This window comes from Ciona robusta, chromosome 11 (genome assembly GCF_009617815.1).
Source record: "Ciona robusta chromosome 11, ASM961781v2".
NCBI lineage: Eukaryota > Metazoa > Chordata > Ascidiacea > Phlebobranchia > Cionidae > Ciona > Ciona robusta.
Window position 1 is genome coordinate 8,648,019 of NC_143245.1, and position 27,959 is coordinate 8,675,977.

At 41.4% G+C, this 27,959-nt stretch overlaps 4 protein-coding genes across 5 annotated transcripts; 3 read left to right on the plus strand and 1 right to left on the minus strand.

Moving 5' to 3' along the window:
- Positions 1–74: 74 nt before the first annotated feature.
- Positions 75–9,881, plus strand: LOC149729177 (uncharacterized). The gene is given in 28 exon segments (XM_089888395.1): positions 75–666; positions 724–829; positions 1,006–1,097; positions 1,151–1,283; positions 1,409–1,590; positions 1,726–1,870; positions 1,953–2,087; positions 2,163–2,279; positions 2,340–2,507; positions 2,567–2,692; positions 2,906–3,073; positions 3,125–3,262; positions 3,344–3,547; positions 4,539–4,673; positions 4,747–4,902; positions 5,062–5,251; positions 6,858–7,014; positions 7,554–7,701; positions 7,932–8,023; positions 8,086–8,232; positions 8,282–8,450; positions 8,604–8,693; positions 8,745–8,878; positions 8,940–9,017; positions 9,082–9,255; positions 9,422–9,514; positions 9,566–9,667; positions 9,669–9,881. Coding segments are annotated over 28 exon segments (3,753 nt in total). The 5' UTR covers positions 75–604; the 3' UTR covers positions 9,781–9,881.
- Positions 2,743–4,539, minus strand: LOC149729178 (uncharacterized). Of its 2 annotated transcripts, none has more exons than XM_089888092.1 (4): positions 4,116–4,539; positions 3,852–4,066; positions 3,552–3,803; positions 2,743–3,148 (listed from the first exon to the last, which is right to left on the minus strand). In XM_089888092.1, the coding sequence occupies exons 1-3, from the start codon at positions 4,383–4,385 to the stop codon at positions 3,560–3,562; spliced, it is 729 nt and encodes a 242-aa protein (XP_089744218.1). In that variant the 5' UTR covers positions 4,386–4,539; the 3' UTR covers positions 2,743–3,148; positions 3,552–3,559. The 2 variants fall into 2 exon arrangements, with proteins under 2 accessions (XP_089744218.1, XP_089744219.1); XM_089888093.1 differs by having other exon boundaries at positions 4,119–4,517.
- Positions 9,882–11,272: 1,391 nt separating the features above from the next.
- Positions 11,273–12,612, plus strand: LOC149729179 (REST corepressor 1-like). The gene has a single exon (XM_089888082.1). The coding sequence runs from the start codon at positions 11,359–11,361 to the stop codon at positions 12,439–12,441; it is 1,083 nt and encodes a 360-aa protein (XP_089744208.1). The 5' UTR covers positions 11,273–11,358; the 3' UTR covers positions 12,442–12,612.
- Positions 12,603–27,782, plus strand: LOC149729180 (uncharacterized). The gene is given in 33 exon segments (XM_089888099.1): positions 12,603–12,744; positions 12,919–12,995; positions 13,553–13,645; positions 15,936–16,115; positions 16,345–16,422; positions 16,489–16,608; positions 16,813–16,988; positions 17,064–17,166; positions 17,508–17,621; positions 17,683–17,838; positions 17,906–17,972; positions 18,079–18,181; positions 18,248–18,386; positions 18,512–21,005; positions 21,008–21,196; positions 21,300–21,347; positions 21,411–21,565; positions 21,615–21,789; positions 23,209–23,294; positions 23,565–23,810; positions 24,440–24,610; positions 24,665–24,790; positions 24,897–24,995; positions 25,105–25,212; positions 25,272–25,358; positions 25,431–25,556; positions 25,725–25,901; positions 26,041–26,220; positions 26,281–26,380; positions 27,177–27,258; positions 27,315–27,414; positions 27,482–27,577; positions 27,648–27,782. Coding segments are annotated over 33 exon segments (6,519 nt in total). The 5' UTR covers positions 12,603–12,611.
- The last annotated feature ends 177 nt before the right edge of the window (positions 27,783–27,959 follow it).

Consider the following 27,959-nt stretch of genomic DNA (forward strand, 5'->3'; position numbering starts at 1 on the left):
TTAGGCTAAATACTTGTAATAGCCCCCTAGCGCCATTAGTGTTGGTAGTAACCCAACCCCACATTGTTAGTTGTGGTAACCATCGTATCAGATGTCGCGGTCGTTTGGTTTCAAACCTGTGGTGGTTTGTTCATCGGGTTGGTTTGTGTCGATATATTGTGTTTGTTTATCTTCTATGACGTCACAGACAGCAATTAGTTTTTTTCGAATGCAGGTGTGACGTCATAACGTGAAATGTTATCTCTTTGTGACGTAACGAGGCTCGAATAACTTTTGTTACGTCATAAACACTGTTTCAACTTAACAATGGTGGATAATTTGTACTATGACGTAACAGTGCATAAAAAATAACGATTTCTTTTTATTTTTTTGATTCAGTTGAAGTTGGTCAGCTTGGGGTTTATAAAGTGTCACCGCAGCGTATATTTATACACACTGTGTTTTATACAGACCGGGCGGCTGATGTTTTCTATGAGTCGTCGTTTCGTTGTTTTAATCGTTTTAATTTGCTCACTGTTAGTGTTTGTATGTTGGGTTTAGCCGCCGCGCTTTTCTTTTACCTTGTATTAATTTTATCGAAGATTGGTTAAATTTTGTTAGCAAAATGGATTCTTTGTCACGTGATGACTTGAATTACATCGATGCCACCGACTATTGTGACGTTAGGTTTGTTACGTCATATGTACCACAATGACGACAAAAACATAATTTAAACATTTTTAGAAACTCTATAGCACCGTCTCGTGGAAGAGCTTCTACACCATCGTTGGCCGTTAGGAGAGCAATGAAAGTGTTGGACGATACATACAAGATGCAAAGTTATTTAAAGGTGAAGATTACGTCATATATGATAGCTTGTGCCGCTTTAGGTTTAACAGCAACGATTTTAACTGACGCCACCCCAATAGTAATTATTCATTGTGAGTTTTTAACAGTTCTAGCTTTGCTGTTGATCCTTTCTCTTCGTTGGTAAATAAAACAGTTATAATAATTTATTATTTTAAGATCGACAGGCTGTCACGTGGTCAAAGCAGGGCGTCATCTCGACCAATGAGATCGCAGCGTTCCATCTCCCCCCTCAGATCGCCAATCAGAAGGTAGGGATTTATCACGTGTTTAAATCTATTGTTCTAATTGGTCGAATTAACAGTCCAAGCCCCGCATTGTCTCCTCCTCGCTTGGTGGCGTTAGAGAGGAACAACTTCGAAGACGCATTGGGGGACAGCGAATCTAGGCGAGGAATTCTCCTTAATAAACTTAAAGAGGCTCAAACTACGATGGAGGTATCGAGTGTGGGGGATCCCCCTTTTGGTTTTTAATCTTTTTAATATGACAGCAAAAATTAGCAAAGAGCAGGCAAGAGGCAGCAGAACAAATTGTGACGTAACACAGGTATAATTGGTTGTAGATGCAAAACGAGCGCTTACGTCTCGGCGAAGCTGACGTCATAGAAACACGCGCGACGGTTCGATTGTTACAACAAATCCAAGTCGAACTTGAAACGAAAATAGAATTTTTAGAAAAGGAGAGAGTATCGCTGTTGGGGAAGTCCCGGCAAGAGGCAGAAGATCGAGAAATATTGAAGCGGAGGTAAATATTGGGCACGTAAGTTGCGGTGAGGTTATAACGCGAGTGTTCTGTTTCATACACTTTGTGCTCGCTTACGAGTTGTAACTGTTTGGGTGATTGTAATATATAAGCACCCACATAATAATGAAACCTCAGAGTTGAGGACGGTGGGCGTGAAAACAACAAACTACGATGTCAACTGGATTTATTATTGGCTGATAAACATGAACACCAAGTGACTTTGGATCATTTGCATAAAACCATCAATGCAGTTAAAGATGAAAAAGATGACATGCTTAAGGTTTGTTTGCTTGTGGTTCCCCCATGTTTTGAGGTGTGGGACTTTTAACCTGTACCTGAGTGTGCCTATCTATGTTCCACAGCTTCACACCTCGTGCTGCGATGAATTGAATGTAACTAAAGAGCGCCTCCTAGTGGCAAGGCAAAGATGCGATTTAATCGAGAAAGAAAAAAGTCACGCGTTCACTGAGGCGGAAAAACTTCAAAAATCCCAACAAGTAATGTTGTGTCTATGTTATTAATGTTGTGTCTATGTTGATAATGTTGTGTCTATATTATTGTTTGTCTAACAGTCGTTGATCAACCGAAACACGGAGCTTGGGCAACGCAACGCGCGACAAGCAACCGATTTGAATCAAATTACTGAAAGATTTGAACGAATGGAAGCTGAGAACTCGGCACTGATGGAGGTGGGTTGTGGTGTTTTGGGGGAAGGGGTTGGTTTGTAAAATTAGTTGTTGTGGTTATAGGAGTTAGCTATTTGCCAAAGTGAGTTAAAGAAACGAAATAAAGATTTGATCGATCTGCGACGTAAATATAAAGATACAAGCGAAGACATGATGAGGGTTCGTAAGTATAATGTGGAATTGGAGAAAACTGTTCAAACAATCAAAGAAATAAACAAAGATTTAAAAAAGGTTGGTTGTTTGGTGATAAGGTGCATTATGACATCATTGTTTACATTATGACATCACAGGTGAAAGTAGATTACGAGAATGACATCACCGATCTCCACGGTGACCTCGCAAAACTAAGATTGGAATTATCAACAACGAGCAACGAAAATAAAACGAATATAACCGAGCTGAAACGAACAATGGATGTAAGATGGGTTGGGGGTTTTGGGGGATTGTTGGTTAAACAGAACCCATATGCTTGGCGAGTTCTCGCAACAATATTTATTGAACTTGGTTTTAAGTGATATCAACTTTTACAAATCTTTCCTGAATGGTTTTTTGTTACGCGAGTTATAACTTCATGAGGATGAATTTCATTACAACTTTATTGTTGTACACGTATTATTTTGTTGTTGCAGGTTTACAATGAGACCTCCAATCAGTTGGGCGAATTACGCTTCAAATATGAGGAAGAAACCAAAAGTTTGCGAAAACTTGAGTCTTGTTACTCGGTGGCCGCACACCAGGTGGCGCTGTTGGAGGCCGAGAAGAATCGGTTCGTTCGAGAAGAACAAGAAAATAAATTGGTTGGTTGGTTTGGTTGGTTTGGTGCTTGAAGTTTATTTGGATGTTTGCAGAATATTTCAACACTGGAGGAAAACCTGGAGAAATTGAAAGATAAATACGAAAGCGAGACATCGGGGTTATTGGAAGAAGTGGCAGGGTTAAAGTCGAAGAAACAAATATTGTCGTTGCAGCTTGAAGAGGCAGAAGCTGTGAGTTTGGTTGTTTATCTTTGTGTGGCAACGATAATATAACGTGAATATTTGTGGGGTTTATATTATTTCTATGTTCAGCAACTGATGCGAGTTAATGAGGAGATGAAGTCACATGACCGTCATGCAACCTCGCAACTCGACCACTGGAGGCAGACGTGTGCTAAGTTGACGACAATCGTCGAGAATAAAGAACGAGAACGAAGGGAGAGTACCACCCGGTGGATGGAAGTGGAGGAAAAACTTCGCCACTCGGAGGCTCAACAGGGCTCGCTTCTATTGCAGGTACCTGTGACATTATAATGGTGATTGTTTCATCCATTGTTTGATTGTTGTGGTGACAAATTGCGCTCGTTCGTTCAAATCTTCAGCCTCGATTATGATGAAGCGAATATTATGCTGATTCATCAGTGATGTCATGACATCATGATATTTTTGCAAAGTCATGATATCGTTTGTTTTCATTCGCACTCCGTCATTTTTGAGAAACTTTTGGTTTGGGGGAATCACCAAAACCAGTACCCTTGCTCCATCCTGCCACCTGGAGGAAAATATACAACATGGAAATCCTCAAAAAATATAATCTTACCGTCGCAACATTGTTTCCACAATATCCATCTTCAACGCATCTTCGTAAGCCACCACTCCAACGTATGTTAAGAGATAAGTAAGTGCATCCATGATCCCACGATCCCACAAAACTAATTTCAAATCTTTAGTTTCAACTTCTTGTTGCTTTTCAAACAAAGCTTGGATAATTTTAACGTTGAGATCGTGGAAAATATTTTTGTCTTTCAACATTTTCTAAAAAGTAGAAGTTTGAAACTTCAACCTCGACATCCTCATGGTATACTACCTGGGTAATCCCCTGTTCCACAACCACTTTACGCGCGACCTCTCCTTGAACTCTGGCTTCCAATCCAATGAAATCCTCGCAACTTTGAAGAAACTCAATTAACGTGGTCTTTCCGGTTGAATGAGCACCGCAGATGTGAATATGACGCGTTTGTGATGTCATAATGATGTCATAAAGTCTAACACCTGTTGGGACAAAACAATTTTCAATATTACATTTGAAAGAAATCTTCCAGCGAATGTTTGTTTGTAATCTTAATGTTGGCATGGACACTTAATGACAAACCCCGATAATGTTGTGTGGAAGATGAAACATCATTTAAGATCACAAACAAACGGTTGCTAGAAGGTCTCTTGCGTTTGTAATACACCTGCTTATAATATCATTCATGTTTCTTATTTAACAATGCTGATTGTTTAGTTATCTGGCATTGAATCTTCGAACGAGCGAGCAAACCGTCTCGAAGCGGAAGTAAACCGATTGTTGCAAGAACAGGCTGAGAATCAACAGATGATATCTGTGTTGGAAATGCAACGAGATATCCTTGCTAAATCGGTTCGTGAAAATAACATAAATGTTTTGTAAAAATAACATAAATGTTTGTGGAGTTAAATATGATTTCTATTAGCCAACAAAAGCTGATGCATCCGAGGAAATTTATAAACAACGATCGGAGAAACTTGAAATGGAAGTTAATTTGTTGAAAACTAAGTTAAACAACGTTGGCAAAGTTGGACCTGATTCATCCGGAGCAACGAAAGAAGATTTGTTGAAATCACGTCAGGTTCGTTGTTTAGTCGTGGCACAGTGGTTATCGGTTCAAACCTTGTCGCTGTTATCATTGTGGGCGTATGTGTCCTTGGACACTTTTTTACATTGTAGGCTAGGGGGGAGTACTCAATGCACCATGATAGGATAAATAAGTTGCATACGTTGTTGACAGGAGGTGGCGGCGTTGAAAGTTTTGTTGAAAGATAAATCAACAGAATGTGAAGATAAAGTGGGGAGGTTGTTGAAGGAAAAGGAACAGCTGAGGTTGGAGGTTGGGAGGCTTTGTGGTGAAATCAACAGCCTGAATGCCAACCAATCACAATCGGCGGGTGAAAGTATTTTAGAAACCCAAAAGTTACGAGGTGTGTTGTTGTTGTTGATGAAATATTGTTGTTGCAGATGAAATATTGTTGTTGTTGTTGCAGATGAAATATTGTTGTTGTTGTTGTTGATGAAATATTGTTGTTGTTGTTATTGATGAAATATTGTTGTTGTTGTTGCTGATGAAATATTGTTGTTGTTGCTGATGAAATATTGTTGTTGTTGTTGCTGATGAACTATTGTTGTTGTTGTTGATGAAATATTGTTGTTGTTGCTGATGAACTATTGTTGTTGTTGCTAATGAAATATTGTTGTTGTTGCTGATAAACTATTGTTGTTGTTGCTGATGAAATATTGTTGTTGTTGCTGATGAAATATTGTTGTTGTTGTTGCTGATGAAATATTGTTGTTGTTGTTGTTGCTGATGAACTATTATTGTTGTTGTTGCTGATGAAATATTGTTGTTGTTGTTGTTGCTGATAAAATATTGTTGTTGTTGTTGCTGATGAACTATTGTTGTTGTTGTTGATGAAATATTGTTGTTGTTGATGAAATATTGTTGTTGTTGTTGTTGATGAAATATTGTTGTTGTTGTTGCTGATGAAATATTGTGGTGGTTGTTGCTGATGAAATATTGTTGTTGTTGCTGATGAAATATTGTTGTTGTTGTTGTTGATGAAATATTGTTGTTGTTGTTGATGAACTATTGTTGTTGTTGTTGCTGATGAAATATTGTTGTTGTTGTTGCTGATGAAATATTGTTGTTGTTGCTGATGAACTATTGTTGTTGTTGCTGATGAAATATTGTTGTTGTTGCTGATGAACTATTGTTGTTGTTGTTGTTGTTGCTGATGAACTATTATTGTTGTTGTTGCTGATGAAATATTGTTGTTGTTGTTGCTGATGAACTATTATTGTTGTTGTTGCTGATGAAATATTGTTGTTGTTGTTGCTGATGAAATATTGTTGTTGTTGCTGATGAAATATTGTTGTTGTTGTTGCTGATGAAATATTGTTGTTGTTGCTGATGAAATATTGTTGTTGTTGTTGTTGTTGATGAAATATTGTTGTTGTTGTTGATGAACTATTGTTGTTGTTGTTGCTGATGAAATATTGTTGTTGTTGTTGCTGATGAAATATTGTTGTTGTTGCTGATGAACTATTGTTGTTGTTGCTGATGAAATATTGTTGTTGTTGCTGATGAAATATTGTTGTTGTTGCTGATGAACTATTGTTGTTGTTGCTGATGAACTATTGCTGTTGTTGCTGATGAAATATTGTTGTTGTTGCTGATGAAATATTGTTGTTGTTGTTGCTGATGAAATATTGTTATTATTGTTGTTGTTGCTGATGAAATATTGTTGTTGTTGCTGATGAAATATTGTTGTTGTTGCTGATGAAATATTGTTGTTGTTGCTGATGAAATATTGTTGTTGTTGCTGATGAAATATTGTTGTTGTTGTTGCTGATGAAATATTGTTTTTGTTGTTGTTGTTGATGAAATATTGTTGTTGTTGCTGATGAAATATTGTTGTTGTTGCTGATGAAATATTGTTGTTGTTGTTGTTGCTGATGAAATATTGTTGTTGTTGCAGATGAAATGTTGTTGTTGTTGCTGATGAAATATTGTTGTTGTTGTTGTTGCAGATGAAATATTGTTTTTGAAACAACGAGTTGATGAATCGCGACACAAGATCCAAGTTTTGGAAGGCGAACGAGTGATTTTGATAAACGGGAAGAAACGTTTGGAGGATCGGGTTAGGGGGTTGGAGGCGGAGGTGGAACACAGGAGGGTGATAAAGAGGTGGGGGACATGGATATCATATTAATATTATAGATATCATATTAATAACATAAACATCATATTAATAACATAGATATCATATTAATAACATGGATATCATATTAATAACATGGATATTATATTAATAACATAGATATCATATTAATAACATAAACATCATATTAATAACATAGATATCATATTAATAACATGGATATCATATTAATAACATGGATATCATATTAATAACATGGATATCATATTAATATTATAGATATCATATAATCTCATCTTATAATGTCCCTTCATTAACTTGGAAATAATTCAACATAAATAGCTTGTTGTTTGACTGCTAACGACCACGCTTCTTCCAATTAACATGGATAGGTTTAAACTGTTAGACTGTTTTAACGACTGTTGTTTTTTCGCTATGTCCTGTCTTTTCGTTTAACTTTTCATTAATCTTCCCTACTGTATTCGAAGCTTCAAATATTGTTCCAACCATTGTTAAAAATTCCTTTGTTCTTTCCTTTGTTATTTGTCATATTATGACATCACAGTGCTACTGTCGAGCACCGAACAACAGATGAGAGCGCCACCTTGAAGGTCCGATTGAAGGAATTAAACAAAATTAAATCGTCACAAGATGACGTCATCGATGCGTTAAAGAAACAAATCGAACAATCAACGACAAGTGTAAGTTGGTTGTGATGTCATAATAATATTGCAATTATATAAGAACAAGTAACCTTATTGAACTACCGTACATTACAACATACAGTTTGCAACACTACTCGCACAAACCTTAACCAACTTATCATACAGACAACACACCCAGCTTGTCTAACAAAGGAAACAGCTGTTCATAAACTTTGTATAACGGATGTTTATGTTACACTATGTCGATATTGTGTTTTGTGATGTCATAATCCATTATAAAATCAAGGTTGGAAGAAATTGAAAAGTTGGAACAGAAAGCTCGACAGGAACGCGATGAGTTGCAAGGAAAGATGATCATAATGGAGTCATTGTGGGTGTGATGTCATAATGTGTGATGTCATTGTGTGATGTCATAATTTGAAATATTCTTAGAAACGATTCAAGTCAAGATTTGTTGAAAGAGCTGGAGGAAGTGAGGGAGGGGAAGATGGAGTTGGAACAGCAGTTGAATAGTTTGTTGGGGAGTAAAACGTGTCAAACACCACCAGGCACGCTCTCATTGGTTGAGGATATGGATAAGTAGGTGTTTGTGATGTCATAGAGTCATGTATGATATGATGGTTTGCAGTGAATTGGAACAACAATACAACATCATGCGCGAACGAAACAAATGGTTGGAAACGAGAATCTCATCTTTACAAAGAGAGGTCGATCTTGTGCGAGATCAAAACTCGTTGTTGCATCAACAGAGGAGTGACGCGGATCATGAAGCGGGGAGGAGTGTTGCTGCTTTTAAGGTGATGTAACAATACGTGATATTGTGACGTAACAATACGTGATATTGTGAAGTAACAATACGTGATATTGTGACGTAACAATATGTGATATTGTGAAGTAACAATACGTGATATTGTGACGTAACAATACGTGATATTGTGACGTCACAATAGGAACTACAATCCACAATAAAAGGCAAACGGCAACAAATCCAATCGGAGCAAAACCAACTTCAACTCAGTCATGCGGATAAAGTTCAACGCGTAAGTTAATTGTTACGTAATAATCAGTGTTTGATGATGTCATTGTTGTAGATAATTGATCTTGAACGAGAATTGAGCGAAAAAAATCAAATAATCCGATCGATGAACAATGAAAACTCACGGAAGAAAAACGACAAAAGTAAAATATCAAGTTTCATGAAAAAGCTGCGACGTAGCAGCGACAGGTATGTTTATGTTGTTTCTATGTTATTTGTGTTGTTTATTTTATGTTGGTTTATATTTCAGTCGAGACATGATGTCCAGCGGAGGGATCTATGACCCAGGTTATTCGACTTTGATGACCGATAGTAACCTTAAGTCAAGGTGACCTCAAGTAACCTCTGGCGCCGACGAGTTACAACGTATGTTACATTTAATATTTTTGTAGATCTTCTTCATTTGGGGGATTTCCCCAAGCCCAGCGAAGTTCTTTGAAGACCTCCGCCAAAAGTTCCCACTTGTCCCATCTTACCCCGCCTACCTGCGACGACTCCATGCTGTCATCTAGTGGTCACCGAGAATCTCCCGTGTTTTACCCTGACGACTATATTGAAGATAGAAGGTAAGACTTTATTATGACCCAATGGTTGCGAGTTTGAAACTCGATGCTGACACTTAACAGCAATTGCGCCAACCAAGTGGTTACTGTTAATTGTCTAAACTGTAGGCCATCCAGAAATAAGAATCACCCACAAAGTAACATACTCGGTAACCCCCCCTTATTCCAGACCCCCCTCGTCCAGCGAGCCAACCCCCTCCAAACCCCATGACCTTCCAACTCCAACATCAAGTCCATCTTTACCCTCACCCACGTCATCAAGGTAAGACGATCACCATGTACACGTCATAATGCTAACTATATCAATACACAGACGTCACAAACCACCTGTATACGTCATGGGTGCAAGTGAAGAAAGTGCGTCCGATGATGACGTCATCGCGACGTCACAAACCCCGACGAAGAAGTTCCCGGACGTCACACGAGACCGGGGATTCCCCACCACCGAGACCACAGTCTCAACCTATAGTTCGTGACGTCATGTTGTCACCTCCGAACAACAGAAAGAAGCATTCAAGTTTGGTGTGACGTGCCCATTACCCACCGTGCCCATTACCCACCGTGCCCATTATCAACGTAGCTGAAGTGCCATACACACTAGATTGTTGCTAATACACCGAAGTATCGAAGTTGTCTCGTTTATATTCCACGTCCAAACGCAACGATAGCGACCGCGACCGCGTGTTACCGAAATGAGTGTTGAAACTTGCTAAACTATAAGTTGCCAACTTAGATGTTCAACCCAACGCTTCGTGTACGACAACCACCGCGAAGTCGATATTGAAACCACAACTCATCTCTTTAAAACGTTGCAAACCTTTAGAAACAACCCTCTATGTTAGTTAGTTAGTATATCATGATTTCCAAAACTTCCCCACGACATTCAACACTAACAACAATGGAATATGATTGAGCTTGTTGTTTCATATTGATGCCCGGGGTTGTTATGTGCTGTGTTGGGCATGAACACATTATTGGACTTCTGTTACTCGAATAATGTAACTTACTTTATCCTCGCGTGGCAGGAAACGACAGTCGTTATAACACGGATGTTCTGTTTCATACACCTCGTGCCCGCTTACGAGTTACCACGTATGTAACTTATTTATCCTCGCATGGCGGGGCAACGACAGTCGTTATAACACGGGTGTTCTGTTTCATACACCTCGTGCCCGCTTACAAGTTACCACGTATGTAACTTTGTGGGTGATCGTTTTAACGCTTGGCTGATAATTCGGACAACCCAATATTGACCACTAGGTTGGAGCAATTGCCGTTAGCCCACAGAAATAAAAAAAGAGTAGAACGCGCAACTTCCCAAAACCGTGATATATTCTTTCTTCTATTCACGTGACCGCCAACTCCGTCCCGATTTCGCTTGGACTCCATTGTAAAAGACAGACGCATAGTATTTTTGGGAGGTTTTAGCTGTTTATTTTAAAAACTACACCAACTATTCAAGTTTATTAGGCAAGTTTAGTTGTTTGGTAGGTTAACGCTTACAGTTTACCACTTCTTTGAGAAATTTAATATTTAATAAATTTAATTAAAAATTTATAACAAACGGTTTGTTTGAAATATATAAATATTAGAAAATAGTTGTTTTACCCTATAACTTTCAATTAAGTCAAAAAACGAAAAAATAACTACATAAAACGCCGTCGATTCCATTGACTACAATAGTAAACGGGAACGACCCGCGAAAGAGAGACAGTGTATCGTGTTCTCTCCTTTGCCGACATTAAAGATGCGCGTTCTATTCTTTTTTATTTCTGTGCGTTAGCCACATACTCTCACAATGGTGGCAGCATCGAGCCTCGAACCCAGAGGTAGGCGCAAGGCTCGACCACGAACATGAACAAAATGGTTGACAGTTAAATTTTGACAAAAATATTTTTAACAAGAATGTTCAACTGTCTTCCCTAATAGTCGCGCGTGAAGTTATATTATGTTTATGCGTCACAATTGCCAGTATGACGTAACAAGTCCAACGTTGAGTTAGAGAAAATGAAATTTAATAATCTATATTATTATTTGCTTATTGTTTAGAGTTAGACTGTTATTTATCTTCAGCGGTTAGGGTTAGATGGTAGTTAGTTTAAGGTCATGCTTTCAACTTTAACTTGCGGGGCTACAACGGCCACGACAAACAGCCACGTCTCCATGATGGGGAAGCCGAATAATGGAGTGGACGGTTTCGTGAGTGATGGCAGTTTAGACGAGGAACCTCAAGTCCGGATGCGGGTCGGAGAGATGTATCAAGCGAAAGTTCCTCCTGTGGATGAAATCGTCGGGAAACAACTTCCACATTCCAAAGAAGGAATCCTTATATGGTGTCCAAGTGAAGGTTTGTCCGATCATGAATTGAATGAATTTTGTGAAGCGGCCAAAGTAAAACATCAGTATAACACAGAACAAGCCCTTGGGATGTTGTTCTGGCACAAACATGACGTCTCCAAGTCGTTGAGTGATATGCAAAACTTCACACCGATGCCTGACGAGTGGTCAGCTGAGGATAAAGTATTGTTTGAACAAGCCTATAATTTCCATGGAAAAAATTTTCGCAAAATCCAACAGTTAGTTCCTGATAAAGAAATGGGACAACTTGTTAAACATTATTACATTTGGAAGAACTCTAGACTAAAGACATCATTAATGGATAAGCATGCAGGAGTTAAAGGCGGCAAGGGTGGTGATGGTAGCGATGGGGAGGGGATGGATCTCGGAGAGTACGAGGATAATGACGATAAGATGAGGATTGTGGAAGACACGATTGAGGTGAAACACAAGTTGCCGAAGGGGATTGACTTGTCGGTTGATGACATCACTACGTTAGGGGAACACCCGGGAAGTCCCCATGATTACATTTCCACACTGGAGGAAAATATTGTTGCGATAAAAAGGCAGGTCCAGTCGTTAAAGCAAGAATGCGGGCAGTTTGATATCAGGGAGGGAGACCTGGTCGAACAAAGTGATGAACAGGTTGTTGATGGTTGGACGAACACAGAGTTGCTGCTCGCTGTTAAAGCTGTTCGGAAGTTTGGACAAAATTACGAATCAATCGCTGGCACCATCGGCACTAAAAGTGTCGCACAAATTAAAAACTTTTTCTCCACTTATAAAAATGAACTAAAGTTAGATGAAGTACTGAAAGAGCACAAAGAGGAAGTAATCACAAACGGAGATTAGGTTTCAAACAACTCTAAAGTTTATTCCTGTTTATAAACATGTCTAATCTAAATATTTGATATTTTAATCTGAACTTCTTTATTTGTTGTTGTTGTTATACTTAATTCACAACTTTCAATTGAAATTACAAATTGGAATAATATGATTAAAGTGTGGACACTTGTACATAGATGTCTTGGATTGGGGGGCTAAACAACAGTTTTAACCAACTTTCATCAATAACTGGACAACTTGGGGGCCAATTATCGAACTTCACGAAAGAAGTTTTGGCCGATGAGGATGGAGAGGAGGGGGGCGTGGCAGGTGGGTGTGGCCCGGGGGAGGCTTAATATTAGTTATTTTAAATTGTGACATCCTAGAAGATGGTTTTAGTTTTTAAACCCAAGCGTTTGAGTTGAAATACGTACATATGTTGTGTTGTTGTAACTTTTCATATAGTTTGTGCTTCATTCAAATCGAAGATTTGTTTGTTCTTAGATTTTCGAGAAGAAACCAAAAGTTTGCGAATCAAATTGCTCGACGTTGAATCCTCGTTGAAAGTAAAAGATGTCGAGGTTGGGGTTGTTGTTGATGGGGTTGTTGTTGTTGATGGGGTTGTTGTTGATGATCGGGTCGTTGTTGTTGATGGGGTTGTTGTTGTTGATGGGGTTGTTGTTCATGATGGGGTCGTTGTTGTTGATGGGGTTGTTGATCGGGTTGTATTTGATAGGGTTGTTGTTGATTGGGTTGTTGATGGGGTTGTATTTGATGGGGTTGTTGATGATGGGATTGTTGATTGGGTTGTTGTTGATGGGGTTGTTGTTGATAGGGTTGTTGATGATGGGGTTGTTGTTGTTGATGGGGTTGTTGTTGATGATGGGGTTGTTGTTGTTGATGGGGTTGTTGTTGTTGATGGGGTTGTTGATGATGGGGTTGTTGTTGATGGGGTTGTTGATGATGGGGTTGTTGATGGGGTTGTTGATGATGGGGTTGTTGTTGATGGGGTTGTTGATGATGGGGTTTTTGTTGTTGATGATGGGGTTGTTGTTGATGGGGTTTTTGTTGATGGGGTTGTTGATGATGGGGTTTTTGTTGTTGTTTTTTTGACATTTAATTTCAACTTTATGTTTAGATCGCTAATCATCTACAACGAATATCGACGTTGAACGAACAACTTGAAGATTACCGGGCGGAGTTGGGGAGGAGGGGTGTTGTTTCGCATAATGTGAGTTTGGGGGGGGGGGTTGGGAGTTTGCGAGGGGGGGGGAATTAAGTTGTGTCTTGCATTATTGAAACAGTGACATCTTCTGTTGGCCAGTATTAGGTTTTTATATTAATTGGTTGCTTAATATTGTGGTGGTTCAACTTGGACGGGGGGTTCAAGCAAGAGTTTGCCCATTAAGCCAAGAGTGATGCAACCTAAATGACCACTGGGTTGGATGCAACCTAAATGACCACTGGGTTGGATGCAATATCTATGTGTCTTGTCCAAGGATACATACCTATGCCATCAGTTTTAAAGATTTAATTCCGTATCTTTTGGTTCAGTTAAAACGTCGGACTACTGAGCCACATAAATCAAAAACTGTTTGTTTGTAAACATGGGGAGTTGGGGTGCTAGAGGTTCAATCATTTGTTGCTTTTATTCATCCAGATGTAAACAATAGGCACAGCTCAAATGTTTATTACAACAAATATTATCAACTATTACAATTATGTTTGTAATTTAGTAAAATTATACCAAAGTAGTTTTGTTTGCTTGCAACCTATGGACGTTTGCAACGATACCCTCGATGTTGCTACCATGGTATAATGCGACCACAAAATTATTGTTCTTGTTTTATCTGTTTGATCTAAACTTGTTGCGATTATGTGCCGTGAGCAAACATGTGAGTTATTGAGTGTAAACAAATGCAACAGTTTAAATATGGAGGTTATTTATTTACTTGGTTAATAAGTAGCTTGCGTGGAGACGACACTCAGTGCACTCAGTGCACGAGGTGCACGAGGTGCGCGGTTTCAGGATTTATATTATTTTTTTTATATTATTTTTTTTTGTAAAAATATTTTGGTGGAACTTATAAAAGTTGGCTTGTTTATGTAGCACTGCTAGTGGTGGATTTCGTGCAAATGATATCAATGTTAGGTGGCAGTAAGGAGTAATGAATTGGTTGTTTTATTCATGGGTTTTGTTGCTGCATATTTGTGTATATATATTGTGTGTTGGTGTTTTTGTGCGTTGTTTTGTGTGTTAATGTGTTTGTATGTGAATATATTTAGTTGATATGTGCGTGTGTACCATAAGCATACAAACAACGTTTTGTGTAATATATGTGTCTGTGTGTTTGTTGTTTGTCAAATGTATTAAACATCGCGATGCAGCAGACGCAAGCATTGTTACGTCACAATGGATTAACTTTAATGATTTTATGTTTGTCTGTTACGTTGATTTGTATTTCAGCCAATCAGTGACGAGTTTATTTTTAAATTTTGGCGGGAAAACGACTTTTACAAAAAATGAAACAAAAGATGTCTCATTGTTTGTTTCATTGTACGTAACAATGCTATTGTGACGTCACGAATGGGTGATAGTAACACCAAGTAAAACTTCCATTGTATTTTTATTATGACGCTTAATTGGAACTGTTAACACGTCGAGTTGACGCGGTAACGATAGAAGCCTCCATTGTCTCGTGTGTTGCGCAACAATAGACATTGTGACGTCAAAATGTATGTCGATCCATCTCGATTTTTGCGAAACTTTGAAACATATTGGATGGGTTGGAACCGCGAGTGCATCCCGGATGTAACCCGGATGTAAGAACACTCGTGCTGTGTTACGTCACATACGATATTGACACGTCACAATGTGTAGCGATCATTAGAGACGTCATAATTATGTAGATAATGTGTCCATTGTTACGATTGATTAACTTTTATTGTCGTAAGCAAACACTATTGTTACGTCATTAAATTAAATCTTTTGCGTCGAAATATTTGGTGTTGTTTGTTGGGCGAGTGGTGGTTACGTCAGTTGAATAAACAGGTATTGCGTGACGTTGTAATAAATTAAAATATAAATGTTTGATAAACATTTTAATGTTGGAGCATGAGTCAGTTTGTTGCAGACTTAGGAAACCGGGGTCGGCTTTGTGATAAATATGATGCTGACCAGACCCGCCTATCTATCGTCTATATGGGGTTGGCACCTCAACTATTTCGCGCTTTTTTCGAGTTGTGACGAAACAGAACACTTATGGAGCGAAGGGGTACTTAAGGGGGGAGGAGTGGGAGAAAAAAAGAAACAAAACAATTGAAAAACGGGCGAAAAAGTTTCCAATCTCGTCCATCGCGCTGAACAAACAAATTTATCTTGGTTTGCTTCTGTGTTACCAACGCAACGTTGCGCGACGGAAGGGGCGCGTGGTGGAGTCGGTGAAACATAAAGGTTGAAATTAGATCGTTGTGGATAATGTTGGGTTGCAACCTGTTTAACGTTCTTTATGTTTCTACAGAAAAATCTTAATTTTTTTAATCAAACAATCGATGACTGTGACGTCATACGGGATGTTTGTGACAATGATGACGTCATTGGTGCGATGCGCGGCGACGACCAAGTATTACCAAAGCTTGGAGGGGGTAAGATGGCACACAGGTTGGGGGAAGTTGGTACGGATGGCGCAGATGAAGTTAAAGTAAGTAACATCCGGGTGGTTGGGTGGTGGAGTGGCAATTGTGTCAACAATGGATACAATTGACGCGTATGCACCTGGTTGATAGGGTGCTTGGTGAACATGTGGAATAATGTCACAGCATCCACTTGTGTGTATGGATAGTTTGAAACCAGATAATTATTGTGTTAAGTGTTTAAAGTGGGTCAGGTGGTTTATCAGTGTTGTTCGGATGATAAAGCTTCATTTGTAGGAAGTTGGTTGGGACGAGCACGAGTTGGTGACAATTCATGAAAATTATGAAACGCAGATTCGAAAGTATAAAAATGAGGTAATTATAATGTTTTTATGTTAATTATAATGTATCCATGGTAATTAATATTATTTTTATGATTAGATCGAGCTTCTTCGTAATTCATCCACCGTAGATACTCACCACTTGGAGTCAGTAGAGAGGTTAACGACTGAATTGAACGAAACGAAACGTAAACTTGGATTGCGCAATCGGCAATTACAGGTTTCAACTTTCCTTTGAATTACAACCTGCGACCCACAATGAGTCGCAGCCAAGCTTTTAACCAAATCTTTAATTTATCCTGAGTGTGTTAACGACCGTTGTTTTGCTGTTAATTGATTTGATCATTGTTATTATATTCGAAGGGATATCTATGGTTTGGTGAAGCCAGCCGTGCAATGGATGTGCTGATATTAAGTGTTTCAGGTCCAGAAAAAGAAAATTCAAGATTTGGAGGGTGGGGGGATGGAGGGGTTAAAGTTAAAGGCCGATAAATTAGATGATTTGGTGCGAGGTTTACGTACAGTGTTGCCAAGTGTTGAACCTGGAGATAATGTTGATGATATTGTGAAACAACTGGAAACACTGCAACATAAACAAAGGTGGGGACGTTGTTTGACTTGAAAATATTGTTTTTTTTTCTGTTTCGGTAAATTTAATAAAGGGTAAATTTACAGTTTTGACCACACGATGTCTCCTGTTCATGAAAGTTCGCCGGTGAAGGGGGAATCCCCCATGGGGGGTGCGATGTCACTAACGTTGCAAGCGTTGCAGGAGCAGGTGGGGGTTGGGGGGGTTGTACCAATAGATGAATGAAACTTATTTATCCTCGCATGGCGGGGCAACAACAGTCGTTATAACACGAGTGTTCTGTTTCATACACCTTGTGCCCGCTTATGAGTTACCATGTATGTAACTTATTTATCCTCGCATGGCGGGGCAACGAAAGTCGTTATAATACGGGTGTTCTGTTTCATACACCTCGTGCCCGCTTACGAGTTACCACGTATGTAACTTATTTATCCTCGCATGGCGGGGCAACAACAGTCGTTATAACACGAGTGTTCTGTTTCATACACCTTGTGCCCGCTTATGAAGAATGTAACTTTGTATTGTTCCAGGTTGCCGACTATGAGTTAGAGATTGCGCAATACGAACAAGTTCAGCACGATTGGGAGATTGAAAAGGAATCGTTGCAAAAGATGTTGGAGAGATATCGATCAGAGATTGGGGTGGTGGGTTGTGTGTGTGTGTGTAATATGCAGTTTATATACACCATGCGTGTACCATGTACAGGATGCAACGAACGATGATATTAATGCTGGGGAATCCTTGAAGTCTGTTGTGGTAACCAACGACAACAATGGCGTTGAAACAGCGAGTGAACAACGACCCGTTGAAGCTTTGTTGGGGGAGCTGAAAGAATCTGAGCTTCAACTTATGGAAGAAAAAGTTAGTTGTTGTTGTTGTTGTTGTTGTTGTTGTTGTGTAATATATAAACAGCAACATCAATCCTCAGGAACAATTGCAAACCACGATAAAGAATCTCGAAGATAAATTGAAATCCACGGTCGTTGAAAGCAAAGGTTGGTTTATAATTGAAGTGGTTCAAGTGAACAATCGTTATGCCGGTTTATCCATTTTGAATGCGCTGTTGTTGTTGTTCTTGTAAATTGTTTATTTTGTTGGCAGAGAAATTAATTGCTCTTGAGCTCCATCTAGAGGAAGTTATTTCTCAAAAAAAAATCCTGGAAGAAAATTTTGCTGAAAAATCTAAAAAGTTTGGAAAAGTTTTGTAAGTTGGAATATTGTGTGTATTATTATTGGTTGGTTTGTTTACATTGCATTGAATGCATTACAGAGATGAAAGGAACGAACTGGAAGAAAGTATCGAAGTGTTGGATTCACAACATCAGATGGAAATGGAAGAAATATTGAATATTCGAAACGAACTTGTGAATCAACTTCACTTGAGTAAACAACAAGTTGGGGGGTTAGAGGTTGGTGGGGTGTGGGGTGTGGGGAGATTAAGTAAATATTTTGTAAAGTTTTTACTTATTATAGAAACAAAACAGGGTGTTTTCTATGAATTCTATAAATTTGGGTTGAAGTTGTTGTTTTACAGGAGGACAATTTAAAGTTGGCGGCAAAAGTTGAAAGTTTAAAAATCGAGAAAATGAACATTCTTGGGATGACGGAGAAGATTTCTCAACTCGAGCGCGAGAACCAACATTTTGTTGAAGTGATGGAGGAGCAAGTGGAGGAGCATATGAGGGAATTGGATGGTGCCCTTGGGAGGATGGAGGAGGTGGAGGGAAGGAGGAGGAGGTTGGAGGAGGAGCAGAGGATTACTATGGGGAAGGTGGAGGAGTTGAGGGTTGCTCAAGAAGAGTGGGTGAAAATGGTGGGGAGCAAGGAGGAGGAGGTTGGGATCCTTGAAGCTGAAGTTGTGTCGCTACGTGATGCAAAGGTGAAGATGGAAGATGATCTTCAAACCATGAGGTTTGAGAGGGATGAACAAGCTATGCTCGCGGAGGAGATGGCTGCGAAAATAAGGAGGTTGGAGAGGGATGATGCGAGAGACCAATTGGGGCAAACGAAGAACGATCTCAGTGATGCGAGGGACCAATTGGGGCAAACGAAGGACGATCTCAGTGATGCGAGGGACCAATTGGGGCAAACGAGGAACGATCTCAGTGATGCGAGGGACCAATTGGGGCAAACGAAGAACGATCTCAGTGATGCGAGAGACCAATTGGGGCAAACGAGGAACGATCTCAGTGATGCGAGAGACCAATTGGGGCAAACGAAGAACGATCTCAGTGATGCGAGAGACCAATTGGGGCAAACGAAGAACGATCTCAGTGATGCGAGAGACCAATTGGGGCAAACGAGGAACGATCTCAGTGATGCGAGGGATCAATTGGGGCAAACGAAGAACGATCTCAGTGATGCGAGGGACCAATTGGGGCAAACGAAGAACGATCTCAGTGATGCGAGGGACCAATTGGGGCAAACGAGGAACGATCTCAGTGATGCGAGGGACCAATTGGGACAAACGAAGAACGATCTCAGTGATGCGAGGGACCAATTGGGGCAAACGAGGAACGATCCCAGTGATGCGAGGGATCAATTGGGGCAAACGAAGAACGATCTCAGTGATGCGAGAGACCAATTGGGGCAAACGAAGAACGATCTCAGTGATGCGAGAGACCAATTGGGGCAAACGAAGAACGATCTCAGTGATGCGAGGGACCAATTGGGGCAAACGAAGAACGATCTCAGTGATGCGAGGGACCAATTGGGACAAACGAAGAACGATCTCAGTGATGCGAGGGACCAATTGGGACAAACGAAGAACGATCTCAGTGATGCGAGGGACCAATTGGGGCATACGAAGAACGATCTCAGTGATGCGAGGGACCAATTGGGGCAAACGAGGAACGATCTCAGTGATGCGAGAGACCAATTGGGGCAAACGAAGAACGATCTCAGTGATGCGAGGGACCAATTGGGGCAAACGAGGAACGATCTCAGTGATGCGAGAGACCAATTGGGGCAAACGAAGAACGATCTCAGTGATGCGAGAGACCAATTGGGACAAACGAAGAACGATCTCAGTGATGCGAGAGACCAATTGGGGCAAACGAGGAACGATCTCAGTGATGCGAGGGACCAATTGGGACAAACGAAGAACGATCTCAGTGATGCGAGGGACCAATTGGGACAAACGAAGAACGATCTCAGTGATGCGAGGGACCAATTGGGGCAAACGAGGAACGATCTCAGTGATGCGAGAGACCAATTGGGGCAAACGAAGAACGATCTCAGTGATGCGAGGGACCAATTGGGGCAAACGAAGAACGATCCCAGTGATGCGAGGGACCAATTGGGGCAAACGAAGAACGATCTCAGTGATGCGAGAGACCAATTGGGGCAAACGAGGAACGATCTCAGTGATGCGAGGGATCAATTGGGGCAAACGAAGAACGATCCCAGTGATGCGAGAGACCAATTGGGACAAACGAAGAACGATCTCAGTGATGCGAGGGACCAATTGGGGCAAACGAAGGACGATCTCAGTGATGCGAGGGACCAATTGGGGCAAACGAAGAACGATCTCAGTGATGCGAGGGATCAATTGGGGCAAACGAAGAACGATCTCAGTGATGCGAGGGACCAATTGGGGCAAACGAGGAACGATCTCAGTGATGCGAGGGACCAATTGGGGCAAACGAAGAACGATCTCAGTGATGCGAGGGATCAATTGGGCAAACGAAGAACGATCTCAGTGATGCGAGGGACCAATTGGGGCAAACGAAGAACGATCTCAGTGATGCGAGGGACCAATTGGGGCAAACGAAGAACGATCTCAGTGATGCGAGGGATCAATTGGGGCAAACGAAGAACGATCTCAGTGATGCGAGGGATCAATTGGGGCAAACGAAGAACGATCTCAGTGATGCGAGGGACCAATTGGGCCAAACGAGGAACGATCTCAGTGATGCGAGGGACCAATTGGGGCAAACGAAGAACGATCTCAGTGATGCGAGGGACCAATTGGGGCAAACGAGGAACGATCTCAGTGATGCGAGGGACCAACATTTTATCGAAAACGCAAAGGTAAACTTTAATGACTCAGCAGAATCGAGACCGCAAGGTTTTCCGAATCATGTTCCCTCGTTGTACATGGGTGGTTCCCCTGAAGTAGGAAGAATGTTGGAAGAAATTGAAACCCGGGATTTGAGCGGGTTCGAAAAAGGGGAGTTGGGTAAAGAAGATGTTGGCTGCTTGTTGCAACTTATTAGAGGTGGGTTGAGGGTGTTTTGTGGGTTAAGGGGTTGGGGGTTTTTGGGGTTAGGGGGGTTGGGGTGTATAGGTTGATTGTAAGTTATTAATCTTTGTTTCTACAGAGAGGGATGATGTGATAAAAATTTTGCAAGAAACCTCATTAAAGGAAAGTAAGTTGTGAAAAATATTAGATGTTTGTTGCCGTAGTGATGTAGTAACGATGTTGTGTTTAGCGCCACCGTGTGAGGATGAGGTACAAAAGTTAAAAGACGAGAAAGAACAAATGCTTGCCGTTATTTCGGAAAAAACTCGTGAGAATCGCCAACTTAAGGACGAGAAACATAAATTTATTGACGTTATCGCTGCCGAGAAAAGTGCTTTGGCTAAGGTAATATTTGTTTGTTTGTTTATTATAATTGATTATGCCCTCCATACAGACGCAAGCAGAGAATCGTGAGTTGTTGTCACGGTACGAAGGTTACGACCCCAACATGACGAAGGAAGCCGTCACAAAACTTTCGAAGCTCATCAGCGATAAAGATCTAGAGATCATGTCGTGGCGGCAAAAGTGTGAGACGTTGAATGAAGTGTTGCAGCTACAACACGATAGTGGTGGGTTGGTGGGGTTATATAGGGGTTGTGGGGGTTATATAGGGGTGTGGGGGGTTATATAGGGGTGTGGGGGGTTATATAGGGGTTGTGGGGTTATATAGGGGGTGTGGGGGTTATATAGGGGTTGTGGGGGTTATATAGGGGGGGGGTTATATAGGGGGTGTGGGGGTTATATAGGGGGTGTGGGGGTTATATAGGGAGTGTGGGGTTATATAGGGGGTGTGGGGGTTATATAGGGGGTGTGGGGTTATATAGGGGGTGTGAGGGGTTATATAGGGGGGGGGGTTATATAGGGGGTGTGAGGGTTATATAGGGGGAGGGGGTTATATAGGGGGTGTGGGGGTTATATAGGGGGTGTGGGGTTATATAGGGGGTGTAGGGGTTATATAGGGGTGTGGGGGTTATATAGGGCGTGGGGGTTATATAGGGAGTGTGGGGGTTATATAGGGGGTGTGGGGGTTATATAGGGGGTGTGGGTTATATAGGGGGTGTGGGGGTTATATAGGGGGTGGGGGTTATATGGGGGTGTGGGGGTTATATAGGGGTGTGGGGGTTATATAGGGGGTGTGGGGGTTATATAGGGGCTGGGGGTTTATAGGGGTGGGGGTTATATAGGGGTGGGGGTTATATAGGGGGTGGGGGGTTATACAGGGGGTGTGGGGGTTATATAGGGGTGGGGGGTTATATAGGGGGTGGGGGGTTATATAGGGTGGGGGTTATATAGGGGGTGGGGGGTTATACAGGGGGTGTGGGGGTTATATAGGGGGTGGGGGTTATATAGGGGGTGGGGGGTTATACAGGGGGTGGGGGTTATATAGGGGGTGGGGGTTATACAGGGGGTGTGGGGGTTATATAGGGGGTGGGGGTTATATAGGGGGTGTGGGGGTTATATAGGGGTGTAGGGGTTATATAGGGGGTGTGGGGGTTATATAGGGGTGTAGGGGTTATATAGGGGTGTGGGGTTATATAGGGGTGGGGGGTTATATAGGGGTGTGGGGTTATATAGGGGGTGTGGGGGTTATATAGGGGGTGTGGGGTTATATGGGGGTGTGGGGGTTATATAGGGGGTGGGGGGTTATATAGGGGGTGTGGGGGTTATATAGGGGGTGGGGGTTATATAGGGGGTGTGGGGTTATATAGGGGCTGGGGGGTTATATAGGGGGTGGGGGTTATATAGGGTGTGGGGGTTATATAGGGGGTGGGGGTTATATAGGGGGTGTGGGGGTTATATAGGGGTGTGGGGTTATATAGGGGGTGTGGGGGTTATATAGGGGGTGTGGGGGTTATATAGGGGTGTGGGGTTATATAGGGGGTGTGGGGGGTTATATAGGGGGTGGGGGGTTATATAAGGGGTGGGGGGTTATATAGGGGGTGGGGAAGTGGGGTGAAACTTGTTTGTGACGATTAATATTCTTGCAGAGTCATCGAACAACGACACAGGGGAAAATATTTCAAGCAAACGAGTCCAAACTTTGTTACGAGACCGTGAAGTATTGACTGGGCAGGTAAATATGTTAATATGACATCATGGATGGTATTATGACATCATGGATGGTAATATGACATCATAGATGGTATTATGACATCATAGATGGTAATATGACATCATAGATGGTATTATGACATCATAGATGGTATTATGACATCATAGATGGTAATATGACATCATAGATAGTATTATGACATCATGGATGGTAATATGACATCATAGATGGTAATATGACATCATAGATGGTAATATGACATCATAGATAGTATTATGACATCATATCTAGGTTCGTCAACTTTTATCGGAACGCGACCACTTGGTGTCACTAGTGAACAGCAAACACACGGAGGTGCTAAAGATGAGCGACAACCTTCGAGAAGCCACGGCTTCGTTGGAACATGATGCCACGGAAAACTCACGGCTCCAAATAAATTATGGCAATGTCGTCCACGATTACGAACAGCTTGAGTTAAAGTTGGGGACGATTCAACGAGAGTTGGTTGGGTTTAAGGAATCTGTCAATCATTTGCAGGTAAACAGGAAAGTGTAATAAATACAACCCGTGCGTGCGTTGTACAACATACAACCCGTGCGTGCGTTGTACAACATACAACCCGTGCGTGCGTTGTACAACATACAACCCGTGCGTGCGTTGTACAACATACAACCCGTGCGTGCGTTGTACAACATACAACCCGTGCGTGCGTTGTACAACATACAACCCGTGCGTGCGTTGTACAACATACAACCCGTGCGTGCGTTGTACAACATACAACCCGTGCGTGCGTTGTACAACATACAACCCGTGCGTGCGTTGTACAACATACAACCCGTGCATGCGCTGTACAACATACAACCCGTGCGTACGTTGTACAACATACAACCCGTGCGTACGTTGTACAACATACAACCCGTGCGTACGTTGTACAACATACAACCCGTGCATGCGCTGTACAACATACAACCCGTGCGTGCGTTGTACAACATACAACCCGTGCGTGCGTTGTACAACATACAACCAATGCGTGCGTTGTACAACATACAACCAATGCGTGCGTTGTACAACATACAACCCGTGCGTGCGTTGTACAACATACAACCCGTGCGTACGTTGTACAACATACAACCCGTGCGTGCGTTAACCCATGATCTCGCCCACAGGAATTCAAGGATCGATTGAGTTTGAAGTTTGAAGCTGATGGTGTGGTGCCACCTAATGGAAGATCTGACGAGGATTGGGCGGGAATCATCGAGAAGAAACAACAATCGTTGTTGCAGAAAGATTTGGTGATTCAGGAACATATGGCAATAATTGATCAGCTAGAAACTAAGGTTTGTGGGGAAAAGTATTCATGGGAGATTTGACTCATCCAGTTGTTAACACAGGTTGGCGAACTAACGAACCAACTCGAAGCGAAACTCGCTGAAACTGAAACTTTAAAGAACGAGAAGAAACAAAGCATTGGAGAGATTTCGATTTTAAAACATTCTGTAGAAAATCTTAGAGAACAGGTATGTGATGTCATAATGGTGTGATGTCATAATATAATGGTGTGAAGTCATAATTTAATGGTGGTATGTCATATTGATGATGTAATAGTGATGTCATATTATCCAGGTTTCCGAAACTTCAAATGAAACGAAATATTTGCGACAACGTGTTAAAAGTTGTGAGAAAATTGAAAGCGAGAAAAAAGTTGAAAACGAGCTCCTGGTTGTAAGTATTCGGGGGGTTAGGTTAGGGGATTGGGGAGGTTGTTGGGTTAGGGGTGGGGGGTTGTTGGGTTAGGGGGGTTGTTGGTGATGTTTAATATTTTTCTTTAAAGGAAAATTCTTCGAAAATGTCAATAATGTTGAAAGAGAAGGAATACGAGGTTAAAATGCTGAGGGAAAAGGTTTCGACGTTGAACGAGTATCTTGAACAGAACCAACAAGTACGTTGGGGCGGTTTATTACATAAACGTATTATATTTATTGTTGACGCAACGCGCAGGGTAAAGACAACGAAACTCGTGACTTAATGTCGATGTTGGATCGAACGAACGATGATTTAATTAAAGCTAAGCATCAGAAGGATGAGGTGTGTGATGTCATAATGGGTGATGGCATCATGTGTGATGTCATAATGTGTGATGTCATAATGTGTTTACAGATATCATTAACATTGAAACAACAACGTTTTGAGTTGCAACGAGCGAATGAAGAATCTCGATTGTTACGCGACAAAGAAATTAAATTACAATCGGAGTTAATGAGGTTGAGGGAACATCTTATTAAAGTGGGTTCACTATATATGGGTTATAACACCACTATATATGGGTTATAACACCACTATATATGGGTTATAACACCACTATATATGGGTTATAACACCACTATATATGGGTTATAACACCACTATATATGGGTTATATACAAAACTAAAATATGAATCTTGACACGGCAGGTGGAGGAAGTTTACACACAAGAGGCGCTGTTGAGCAAAGATAATGAGGAAGAACTAGGGGGTAAGATGGCCCACCTGGTCGAGAGGGTGGCTGAGATGGAACAAATTATCGAAATATTGGGCGGGGAGAAGGAGGGGTTAACGAAGCAACGGGATAATGTCACGCGACAATGCCAGGTGCGGTTAGGGGTGTGGATGGTGGGTTGGGGTGTGGATGGGGGGTTAGGGGTGTGGATGGGGGGTTAGGGGTGTGGATGGGGGTTGGGGGTGTGGATGGGGGGTTGGAGTTAAGGAGGTTAATAAGTTCTATGTTTAGTTACTGAGCGAGCAGAGCACTCGGTATGCCACAGCGTTGCAACAACTACAAACGGCTGCTGAACGCATGCAACGCGAAGAATCGGAAACCTTTGCTGCGCGTGTCGCAAAGATTAACCAACAGCTTGAATTAAAGGAAAGTGAAACTAACGACCTCACAAAGCTTGTCTGTGACTTGAAGGTGATTATTGTGATGCCATAATGTGTTAAACGCACTGTTAAATACATTAAACATTTTCAGTTGAAACTCGGAGCGGCGAACGAAGCTTTGGTGACCGCGTCGCGGTTAAACGAACAGCTTGAAACAAAGGAAATTCACATTTCGCAACTTAAACAATTGGGTAACGCTTGATTGGTTACTTCGCGCATCAGTGATTTCATGAGTCGTGTAATCTCTGCAGGCAACTGTGACATCATTATGACATCACAAATGTTTGTAGAGGTTTAACGAAACATTGATGACATCATCACTTTTAAAATGACATCATCAGTTGTATTATGACATTACAATCTACGTTACTCGAGCCTGCTTAATCTCAGCTGGCAATCTGTGATGTCATAATCATCACGGGGCAAGATGGGATTTTGCTGACTAAGGGTTTAACGACTCAGCGTATTATAGTTGTCGTGATTTACTGCATTAGGAACTGATTGGTCCAAAAACCTCCAATCATATCCTTGTGCATTATATTTCGGGAACGACTCACTTCAAAGTTAAACATTATTGTAGGTCAACTTTAACCCATACACCCCCACCCATAACTTTAACCCATACACCCCCACCCATAACTTTAACTCATACACCCCCACCCAAACTTTAACCCATACACCCCCACCCATAACTTTAACCCATACACCCCCACCCATAACTTTAACCCATACACCCCCACCCATAACTTTAACCCATACACCCCCACCCATAACTTTAACCCACACACCCCCACCCATAACTTTAACCCATACACCCCCACCCATAACTTTAACCCATACACCCCCACCCATAACTTTAACCCATACACCCCCACCCATAACTTTAACCCATACACCCCCACCCATAACTTTAACCCATACACCCCCACCCATAACTTTAACCCATACACCCCCACCCATAACTTTAACCCATACATTCACATACAGTATCGGAGAAACAATTCCAGTTGGATCAACTACAAGACGCGATGCATTCCGTTCAATCGGCCAACGAGGGTATGGTTGATAAGTAAGTGTTTTATAAGATGTTTATGTGAAAAATTATAATATGTTTATGTATAATAGGCAACTTGTAAAGAATTTGTTGGTTGGATATTTTGGGACGACATCGCACAAGCAATCGGATGTTATGCGACTCATTGTCTCGGTGCTCGGCTTTTCCAAGGTATTGTTGTTGTAACATTTGTTATTGGTCCATATTAATCGTCATGTTAATTAATCTTTAAATCTAGGAGGAGGAAAACCAAATCAACCCCCGGAAAAGTTGGGGTGATTGGTTGTCGTGGAAACGAACCCCGCCCAAAGTAGAAAGTGCGGATTTAAACGAGGTTTGTTCTTGAGTCTGCTTTACACCACCGATATGACTCGAGTATTCAAATTTAAATATTTAACTTTCAGTCGTTCTCGCAAATGTTTGTTAAATTTTTGGAGACGGAATCCTCGTCCAATCATGCGGAACTACCAGCGTCGGCCATGGCCACTGAAGCGCGACTAAAGTTGTCGCAACGTAAACTCGCTGCTCAAGGTTTGTGATGTCATAATGCAAGATAGAGAATATATTGTTTTCATGTTTAGTGCCTGCTGTAGGTGACCGATCGACGGTGGCCGGAAGGTACAACCCCTACACCCCATCCTCCCCCCATCAACTTATGCACCCCGTCGCACCAACGTTACCCACATTCACCCCCCTTACTAAATCAACGGAGGGAA

Bases quoted from the DNA above. Each gene is read 5' to 3' on its own strand.
- LOC149729178 (XM_089888092.1), bottom strand. From the start codon at position 4,385: ATGCCAACATTAAGATTACAAACAAACATTCGCTGGAAGATTTCTTTC. The intron at 4,067-4,115 runs GTATACCATGAG...TCTACTTTTTAG, and splicing joins AACAGGGGATTACCCAGGTA to AAAATGTTGAAAGACAAAAA. The intron at 3,804-3,851 runs GTAAGATTATAT...ATTTTCCTCCAG, and splicing joins GTGGAAACAATGTTGCGACG to GTGGCAGGATGGAGCAAGGG.
- LOC149729179 (XM_089888082.1), top strand. From the start codon at position 11,359: ATGCTTTCAACTTTAACTTGCGGGGCTACAACGGCCACGACAAACAGC.